This window comes from Spinacia oleracea, chromosome 2 (assembly GCF_020520425.1).
Source record: "Spinacia oleracea cultivar Varoflay chromosome 2, BTI_SOV_V1, whole genome shotgun sequence".
In the NCBI taxonomy this organism is placed as follows: Eukaryota; Viridiplantae; Streptophyta; class Magnoliopsida; order Caryophyllales; family Amaranthaceae; genus Spinacia; species Spinacia oleracea.
In genome coordinates, this window is record NC_079488.1 from 111587094 (window position 1) to 111597952 (window position 10859).

Here is a 10859-nt window from a genome sequence, read left to right on the forward strand (position 1 = left end):
ACTGAATTGAACCAAATTAGATTGAGCTGGACTTAAAGATGTTCGTGGGTTGGGTCGGGTAAGGCCCATGGGCCTAAACGGGTCAGGCCTATGCCAGCCCCACACTGTATCATGTCGGGTCGAGCCGAAAAGTTCAAAATAGGGCCCAGGTCCACGGGCTTTCGTGCCAGGCCGGACCGTCGTACCTAAGCCTAACTTTACCAAATTTAGCGTATTTTGTCGTGTCGAGTCGAGTCGTTCCATGTCTTATCGTGCTTTTCCAAAAAAAAAATGCGGCCTAGGCCCGGCCCACGACCTCGTGCTCGTGCCGGACCGTGCTTTTTTCATGTCGGGTCGGGCCTCACCGGCCCATAACCATCTTTAGCTGGACCGAACCGAATGAAAATAAACTTAAATAAAGTAATACAGTTTGCAAAATTGCAAGTCATTCAAATCGGGTCAGTTTCATCCTATGCTCCTTCACAAAACTCTAACTAGAGCTTAAGTTGGTGGAATAAACCACTCAGCTAATTAGCTTTACAAAGGTAGGCTGGCAAATGGAGATTGAAAGGAGGGGTAGGACTACTACAACTACAACTACAACTACTAGTAGTGCCATTTGTAATAAAGTAGTCCCAATAGTAAGCAAAACAAAATGATGAATTGACAAAAAAGACCTAGTCAATTACATAGTCAAGCAGCTGTCATTTTTTCTTTCTGGATATACAAAACTCATCAACTATCCCCCCCAAACCCTTTCCTCTTTCTCTCTTACTTGACAGCAAATTAGAGTTTTCAAGCTCTTTAATTTTCTCTCTCTTAACCTACCCTCCCCTTTCTCTCTCTACCTCTGTTTCTTTCTTGATGAATATGATGATCATCATCATCACAATCAATGGATTATTCCTGTCATTTTCAAGTTTATGATCATCAAACAACATAGAAATATATCATTCAATTTTCATCATATACAAAATTTATAATATATAGTTTGATCAACCATATATTATACGAAGAAACTCCAAGCTAGCTAAGTATATATTTAGTTATTTACTACCATGGATCATAATTACCATGGACATCATCAATACAGATCACCCTTTGGAGATACAACATACACAAAAGTCTTTGTTGGAGGGTTAGCATGGGAAACTCCTACAGAAAAAATGCGTGCTTATTTTGATCAATTTGGGGAGATTCTTGAGGCTGTCATCATCACTGATAAGAACACTGCCAAGTCCAAAGGCTATGGTTTCGTAAGTTTTTTTTTCTTTTTATTTTTTTTTAATAGTCACTTCACCGTTAAATTAAGCTGTTTTCAAAATATACATCATTGGATAAGTTAATTTTTTGAGCATAGCAGTTTTCACTTCACGTGGCATAAAACAGCCAACACCAGCACTGCCAAAAAATAATGTTGATCATAATGTTCAAATTGGTTGATTTTGATGGGTTTTTTTATCTAACAATAATGTTGATCATAATATTATGTTCAAATAGGTAACGTTTCGAGACCCTGCGGCCGCGACAAGGGCGTGTTTGGATGCTAATCCGATGATTGATGGACGAAGAGCAAATTGTAACATTGCTTCTTTTGGTCGCCCTAGGCCTTCACCACCAAGAGGTATGTCATCATCATCATCGTTCATCATTAACTCTTCTAAATTTATGACTAGTTAGTTGTTGAGAAACGTGCTCTGATACCATGTTAAATACGCGCTCTGATACCATGTTAAATATGAACTGGTGTACAAAGGACTTTAATGTAATTTTATGCAATTTTATTTGTTAATATATGTACATGAGAATCATATCGTCCTTTCAAAATATGAAACATAAAAACGTACTGTTTCGGGTGTGGAACTGGGGGATGGTATTGTCCGACAGCTTCACACTGCGAGACCTGGGAAGGACAATGTTTGGTTTATTAATGTGTGACATATATATTGAACGATATATGAATGAATGAATGTATATAGGTAGAAGTAATCAAGGAGGAGTAGCAATACAAGGACAACAGGCATCATCGTCGTCGTCGTATAGTGGAATGCCAACGCCACAACAGACATTGCCAACACCTTATTTTTATCCTTATGGGTGAGGACACTTTCCATTATTTACTAGTGCTACTTACTAATCCAATTATCTTCCTTATATCATCTTGATATGTTTATGGGGGCGGGAGATCCAAACTGATATCTGTCGTACATAAACCCTCAGTTTTTACCAGTATGCTAAGACCTCAGGAAGTTGAATCATAAAATATTTTTACCTTGAAAAAAAGGAGAGAAAATGTGTAGAAGAAGCAAATAGGGGGGTATGCAATAAAAGAAAATGGTCCATACAACACGGTTGACAAATATAGGAAGATAGGAAGACAGTAGCAGCATACATAAATGACGCATTTGATGCTAACTTTCTCTTATGTTTGATATATAGTTGGCATTACCATATGATCAATAATGTTACACGATCAAATATAATGTACCTTATACTAAAGGATATAAAAGGTTCTTATCATACATGTGCATCTTATATCATTAGTAGGAGTTGAAGGGGAGTAAGGTTGAATACATATGATAGAAGAATAGAGTTGGCAATTCCTGACCCGATTTGATAACCCGACCTAAAGTCCATGAGAGAAATCCGACCCTGAACCGAACTCGAATGACCTGAATTCGACCCAATTTGACCCATTTATCATATTTTGGTTCTACCATATATCTGATATCTTTTGACACAACCCGTAATCGATCCGAAATCAAATCTGAACCTGAAACATTGACCCGAGTTGCTACCCCTAGATGGAAGGGGTACACAGCTGGAAGTATATAGAAAGACACCCTGGCTGGGCTGTAAAACTTTCTACTACATGCCACCCTCTTACTCTCACATATATTATTTGATTTGATTTTTATTATGATGTTGCCAGCATGGCATCACGTACCTTTGCTTCTTCATCCCTTCACAAATAATTCTAGAAGAAAAGGACTAATTTAACTATAATAAATGGAAGTTGGAATTCATCTATTGAATTGAATTAGCTCTGGCCTATTTTGAACTTCATTAAGTATTATTTTTAATGAATAAAATAATGGAAAGTCTTCCCCTCTTAGAGAAGGTCAACCCATGCTTAATGTCAAAAAAAAAAGGTCAACACAATTGCAAAGTCTTTTATCTTAGTCAATAAGTTATTTAAATTATATTTTAGAGATATTTCACCTTATAATTATGTCACATATAGGCTAAAATTTCTGACAAATCTTTTGAATTATTCAGATTATTCTTTGTAGGGATGTGGTCTTCATGAAGTATTTTGTAAGAGATGTGTTTTAATATGGAGTAAAATAGTGGAAAGTCTATCCTATTACCTCTTTAATTACCTCTGCCATCCATTATAGAAAAATATATACACGTACATCAATGAAGTGATATTAAAAAAATGAAGTAATGTGGGTCGATCCAGGTCGAAGAAAGACATGATTAAGGATTCACCTTATAATTATGTCACATATATATAGGCTAAAAATTCTGACAAATCTTTTGAATTATTCAGATTATTTTTTTGTAGGGATGTGGTCTTCATGAAGTATTTTGTTAGAGATGTGTTTTAATATGGAGTAAAATAGTGGAAAGTACATGCATTACCTCTTTATTCGACTCCTATTACCTCTTTTATTACCTCTAGCATCCATTATAGAAAAGTATAGTATATACACGTAATGTGGGTCGGTCCAGGCTGAAGAAAGACATTCTTAAGGATTCACCTTTATCAGACTCCTATTACCTCTTTAATTACCAATAGTAGCTCAAATTTGAAGATAATTATCAGTATCTTTTGCGATTTTGTGGTCGTGTATGTATATTCTTTCACTATACTAATAATTTCATGAATGAGCAACTAACATATATAGACTATATAGTGTAACCAAGTATAATATGGCCGACCCAAGAATGTGTTTGTACCCCATCTATCTAAATCCAAATTCAATCCAAAGGTGCACATTATTTCTGCAATTGAAGCATCAATTATAGTGACTTCTCAATGCATATGTATCATTTAGTGGTCCTTTAAAATCTACTACGTACAGAAGCTCTCACTTCATTTTTGATCTTATGTACTCCATATACTTATTTGATTCGCTACTTACATTTTTGTACCATACATATATGGAGACTAGAGAGGAATAAATTATGTACGGAGTATTTCCTATCCCTTAGTCTGATCTAGTTTGATCTAATTTTTCTAGTTTATTGATGTACGTGTATATACTATACTTTTCTATCACTTCACCTAGTCTGATCTAATTCTTCTAGTTTATGGCCTGGTCTAGTATAGTCTGAACTAAATATATATATTTTTATGTGCGTACATTTTATTTTTTCTGGTAGGATCTAATAAGTCATAAAAATAAAGTAAAGAAAACATAGGCTAATTCTTTAATAAGTGACCAATTATTTAGCTAGGTCCCTAAAATGTTGGTGAGTAATTAAAATGGGTATTGCATGGTTTACACAAGTTGCATGTCCATATCAACTCTTTTTTTTTTTTTTTTTTTGTTGTTGTAATAAAGGATACTAGAATGGGTACCTATGTAAGAATGCGACTAATAATAGTATAACTAGGGAAAAAACTAGCTATAACACTATATGAATAAGATGTTTTGACTTCTTAGTTCTTAGATAAGATAATCATGATCGAGAAGATGATACTTCTCTAGGGAAAAAATTATGATAAACAAAGTATTTTATACAGTAATATCAAATTCCATCTGTAAATGTTCTTTGTGGCTCATTCGGACCAACTTTTTTCCCCCATATGTGCACTTTAAATACTGCGTCAATAGGGACCATTTGCATTTTGTTTTTTTATTTTCTGTTTTTTTACTGTAGAAGGCAAGGTTTCTAGTTTAGGGTAATTTCTTCTGAAGGAGAAGAAATTAATGAAAATAATTACTTTAGGGTAGCATAGTTGTTATTGTGTGCTTTCACCTGCATAAAATTGTCAAACTAAATGCTCTTTTTGTCATGCAGGTACCCTTATACAGCCTATGGTTACCAAGTAAGTCCCTCTCTTGATAATCTTCTTCTGTCTCGCGATTTGTGTATTATTTGCGTACCACTTCCTTGTATTATTATTGGTTAACGCTAATTCTTGATCCACAACTATTTACTTTCGACTTAAGAGTTACATTATATTAAAACAAATTTGTCAAAACTACCTTATAAAATCGTGTTTTTGCAAAAAAAAAAACTACCTTATAAAAAAAATATTGTACGGAGTAATTAACTACCTTATAAAAAAATTTATGTTTAAGATACTGCTTTTTCTTGAATTATGAACATCAGACTCAAAATTTTGGGATTGACTTTAACCTATACATCTTACATTCTTACGTGCCATTTAATTGCTCATTTCTCGTGTGATACCACATACGTGAGACACACCTAGTTAATTCAACCCCAGAATCTTGAATCAATGTGAATGATCAGACCAAAGGTAGCACGTATGTAGTAATATCTTATACGAAGTACAACATATTTTTTTTTGTAAGGTAGTTAATTACAACATTTTTTTCATAAGTTAGTTTTTCACAAAAAACACTAGATTTTATTAGGCAGCTTTTGACAAATTTGTCTTTCCTTATGTATTAACCAATAAATTAATTCGAGTGGCACACAAATGATACTCCGTACATGATAATAACGAAACGACATAAGTGAATTAAATAAACAAATATTGAGAGTAAATGAATAAAAATTAAGTTTAAATGAATATCTTGAAACTAATTTATTTACGATTATGCCATGTGATTTGCACTATTGATCAATAACAGTTATTGACTTGATCAATAATGCAGGGGGTATACAATCCACAACAAATGCAACAGCAATCACAACAATACTATGCACAATTCTATGGTGCTGCTGCTGCAGCTGCAGCTGCAGCTGCAGCTGCTTCCCCTTCTAATTCATCTTTAGGGACACCCTTTTATTATGGTGGTTATTCTTTGCCTAATACTGCTACTACTCGAACTCCCGGTTTTTCGTCCCCGACTCCGGCTCATCGGATTGCTGCTCCCTCTTACGTTTACTACCCTACGCCGGTGGACGGTGGGGCTGGAACCTTTCCAACACCGTACCCTGCGGCGGCGGCGGCTGTTCCCTCTGCTCCTCCTGCAAGTCTACAACACCCTTCTAATACTCCCCAAGTCCCTTCTTCTACAGGTATTCTTCTACTCGATCTTAGTGTTATATTAGATTAGACCCCGTGCATGCACGGATATTCTTTGGATGAAATGTTTTTAACTTAAATTTAATGTATAAAATTAATAAATGTTGAACATACTCATTTATATCATCTAATACGAATGATTTGGCTAAAATATTACCAAAAATAGTCTCTAACAAATTATTATTATTATTATTGTTATTATTATTATTATGTGAAATATGTTACCTCCATAATCTCATTTATGTACATAAACAGTAAATATAAAATGATAGAAAATAAAATAAAAATAAAATAGAGATCTTTTAGGAAAAAAATTTAGGGAATAATTTTTTGCACCAAGAAGTGACACGTGTCACTTCTAGTATCTGTGTTAATCTAATGGAATAAATATGTATTTTAACGTATGTTTAATTGTATACGTTACAACTATTGTCACAATGTCACATTACTAAAGTACATACGTAGTATTCCTTAGTTGTTATAGTAATAGTTTTACAATTATTAGGGTAAAATATCTTAGGTTACATGATTATATATACGAGTACATCTGATTTTGAGATAAATGTATGTTCGTTTGAATTCACTACTCTCTCTATCCCTAAAAAATTGTCCAAATAGCGATCGGTGACTAGGTGCACGTCTGTGTTTACATTGTCTACCAGTCTACCACAGTATATTGCACAGGAGGAGGTTTAAGTGTAAGGGTATGACTTACTTGAGGGGGGGGGGGGGGGGGGGGGGGGGGGACCCTAAAGTGTAAGGGTATGAATAACTTAAGGGGGGACCTTAAGATGCCAAATGATAATGACAGGTAGAGATCCCACTTTAGGGATATTGGAAGCCATGAATAGATTCCAATAATGGCTGTTTTGCTTTAAGATTTTTACAAATTTTTGTAAAAAATCATACCACATGTTATTATTTTTAGAAGTTAAGATGTCGGAATCTCACACGGGTCAGCTCGGTTCGGGTTAACGGAATAAATACTTTAAAAGTGGGGGAGTCGTAAGAAGAACCCTCCCTCAAAGTGTCCCCTAATGAGGGTTGAACGCCCAATCTTTTTAGTTGGAAGGTGCAATCCTTTACACCTGCCTAAAATAACTCATTTTCGATCCAATTTAAATACAAATTTGTATTATGCACGGTCTGAACAATTAAGTAAGTGTAAGATGGCCGGATAGGAGATTGACTATAACATTTTTTTATGAGGAAAACTTGATTCTAAAAATACAACCTTTAAGCGATCTACTTAAAAAGGGTTGACTTTCCGTTTAACTAAGAATAACACAACCTTTTAGACATGTCTTCTTTTAAAGGGCTCCCCTCATAAATGACTTGATACAATAGGTAATATGAAAACCAACCTCACAAATTACTATTTTAGCAAGTTATTATAGACATGAGCCTTTTAAAACAAGATAGGTCCAAAAAATTATGTTATTCTTAGATAAACATAAAGCCAGTCCTTTTTAAGTAGATCGCATAAAGGTTATATTTTTAGAATCAATTTTTCCTTTTTATTATTATTTTCCAACAAATATAAGTATAGAGTACAAAATTTGACATGTATGGTTCCAATCTCACTAGTCCCAGTGACAACTTTTTAGGGCGCCTACCTGCAAAAATTGCAGTATATGTTTTATATAAATAGGCCCACTGGGCCAAGTGACCCACTTGTGCTTATATAAATAGATTGATGGTGCTTAACTGGTTTGCACATTTCTCTGAAAATCGTTGAGTGAAAAACTAGATTTACCTTTGGGTAATGTCTTTTTCTGGTGTCAGATTTCCAGGTTATCCATTTAAAGTCTTTCAGATTTTGCTTTTATTATTCTTTTGGGTACTTTGGCCCACTTTATTTGGGCTTCTTCATTTAAGTTGATAATTAGGTTAATTATCAAATAAATACAAAGCCCATGTTCATTTGTTTAGTAATAATCAATTAATCTCTTACAAATACACTAGCGAATAGAGGTGGCAATCGAGTCTTTAAGTCGGATAGGTTGAGTCGATTTGGATCAGGTCCATTTGGGTACCAGATAATTTTGGCTAGGAGTATCTCTAGTCGGGTATAAGGTCAATTCTGATCGTGTCAATTTCGGGTCTATTGAAATATAACTTATTACGGAAAATTAAGTCATTTCAACTAAATCTGGTATCCGCCGGGTCCATTTCAAAGGTCATCTGGTTTCTGATGCGGGTCGGGTCTATTTTGAATTGGGTTAGTTTTGGGTACAGTTTAGACTTAGGTCGGGTATATTTTGTCAAGTCTAGAAGCCAATCAGTAAAAATATACTATAAACAGTAAAATCTAGTTATTATAATCACTAGAATCAGGTGAAGTGAACATGGCTGAAATCCAGGGGAATTCATTTACACAACACTCGTTTTTAATTTACTAATTTTGATTGTTTACATGGTTAATATATCACGTATAAAAAAATATGGTTATGTATAAAGTTGTTAGGATCGACCACAATTTAAAATTTCAAACTATCAAGTTTTTTAATTTTATTAATTAAAAAATACAAATATTTTAAGGCAAGATTGTGCGCTGGAAAACCATAAGAGTAAAAAATGTGGTTGACAAATACGAAAGACAAAATTGTACGTTGAAAACATCAAGGTTGAAATGATGCAATTATTTAAAAACACATGTAATATTATCAATCTATTATTCGTACGATATTTAGGAACCATAAATATTTTCTAAAAAAATAATGGAGGAGCCATTTGCAAAGAAAATCATAATGCACCTCAAATACATGTGGGCTACTATTTTGAAGTGGAGGTAACACTATTTGGGGTCCAAATGAAATGAAATGGCTAGCGAAAATTGAAACACAATCAACTTGAGAATTGACAAAGGACAACAATCAACCAAATTTTAAGCTATTCAATTTTACATTATATTATTTCGAATATTCGATCTGAAATATTAGAAAGCTAGCTAGAACCACTTATCCGAAACTTTAGATCGGATCATCAGATTCTTCTATTTTTTTTTTATATTTTTTGATATCCAAAATTTCGAATCAGAACAAAGGATATTCAAATCAGATAAATAGATCTGATATTTGTGCACACCCCTAGTTCGAAATCCCCCCCTACAACTTTGAGATAGGACCTATTGTTTATCTATATTTATCGGTAAAAAAGTCATGTAGACGGGATTCGATCCCAGGTCTTGAGTACCGCCTCTCAAGACTTACCAACAAAATTAATTGACATTCACATGTAGTATAGTATAACTATTTATCTAGCGATATATAGTACTTGTAATTTTCTTTAATTATTATAGGCCTAACTAATATTGGTTGTTCGTTGTTATTTTATTAACTTTTAATGCATGAAAATTTGATATTAGTGTCAAAATTTTCGTATTAAGTGAAACTATTTTCATTAACAGAGGAATCACAAGCTCAACAAAGCACCTCCGTAGAGACGGACACCGTGGTAATCCATTCTTCCGAGGGTCCAAGCAATTGAGATGGATCTCAACAAAGTTCACAATTTGTATAATCTTTTAACAAAAATTCAATGTTCTTGAAAAAATTCCCTTTTTCATAACCAACTTTTTATAAGTATAAATTTTTCCGGGTCCTAAGCTGTCACGTACGTTACATTCGGGTCAATGAATGGTACGTACTTCAACAAGGAGAGAAAGAGAGATGTCTCGATCAATTCTGGCAATGGTGGTAGCCATGGACTGACCAATATTACTATTATTATTATAATTATTTACTATATTATGCAAAACTCACTTATTCTTTATTTTCCGAAAATAATTCTTTGTGAATTGTTCTTTAATTTATTTTACTTTATCTCTTTCTCATATCTTGTTAATTTTATATGTTGTTTATTAACAATTTACTAATGTATATATGAGAAAGAGGACTCTTTTGAATAATAAGTTCTTGTTCATACCTCACTTTTTATTCATGAACCGAAACTCGGATTACTTATCCGTTTTGTATGTGATCTGAATCGGATCATACGAAACTGTCACTTGTATTTCTTTGTTTTTGAGAGTATGATATTAATGCCTGATCAAACATTGCCTGACTTGAAAAATGTCAAGCTTTGGGCCAGGAAATAGTTCCAGCCCGTTTTGTAGGGAGGAAGTTGGGCTTTGGGCATCAATTTTAGGCCCGTTTAGGACAAAGGCTGTCCTGCACCGATTTTGGCCTTAAAATCCTGCATTCCCGACCTGATGTTAGCGGGTTATGTTTTTTATTTTTGGCCCAATCACTGGTCGGCCCAATGCTACACCCGAATGTAGCCGGTCAAAGCTAATGACCCCAACAGACCGACATCCGACAAAAATCGAAGTGACCTGACAAAAATAGTTTCATACGTTCATTCAAACAAATTTAAATATTTAATAACTGAAAAAAAAAGTTCAAAACAGGGACACGAAGTTTTCAATTGTTAGCTTCTAAATTAAAGGGTTAACGACATAAAAGAAAAAGGTTTTTAAATTATAAAACCATAAAGTTATATATGTGATGTTAAATAGACTTGGAAAAACTGACTCAATAATTGAAATAATGAGTCGAATGACCCGACACAACACCCAATTTAGACCAGAAACGACCATCGAAATTCCAATTTAACATGAACTAAAATTAACTTCACTCAAAGT

General features: G+C 34.0%; 1 protein-coding gene across 1 annotated transcript; it reads left to right on the forward strand.

Moving 5' to 3' along the window:
• The first annotated feature begins 620 nt into the window (after positions 1-620).
• LOC110775395 (uncharacterized) lies at positions 621-10049 on the forward strand. Its single transcript, XM_021980028.2, has 6 exons — positions 621-1235; positions 1480-1603; positions 1959-2076; positions 5014-5041; positions 5841-6207; positions 9624-10049. Exons 1-6 carry the CDS (start codon positions 1038-1040, stop codon positions 9701-9703), a joined length of 915 nt encoding a protein of 304 aa, XP_021835720.2. The 5' UTR covers positions 621-1037; the 3' UTR covers positions 9704-10049.
• The last annotated feature ends 810 nt before the right edge of the window (positions 10050-10859 follow it).

Bases quoted from the DNA above. Each gene is read 5' to 3' on its own strand.
- LOC110775395 (XM_021980028.2), top strand. From the start codon at position 1,038: ATGGATCATAATTACCATGGACATCATCAATACAGATCACCCTTTGGA. The intron at 1,604-1,958 runs GTATGTCATCAT...GAATGTATATAG, and splicing joins TAGGCCTTCACCACCAAGAG to GTAGAAGTAATCAAGGAGGA. The intron at 2,077-5,013 runs GTGAGGACACTT...TTTGTCATGCAG, and splicing joins CCTTATTTTTATCCTTATGG to GTACCCTTATACAGCCTATG.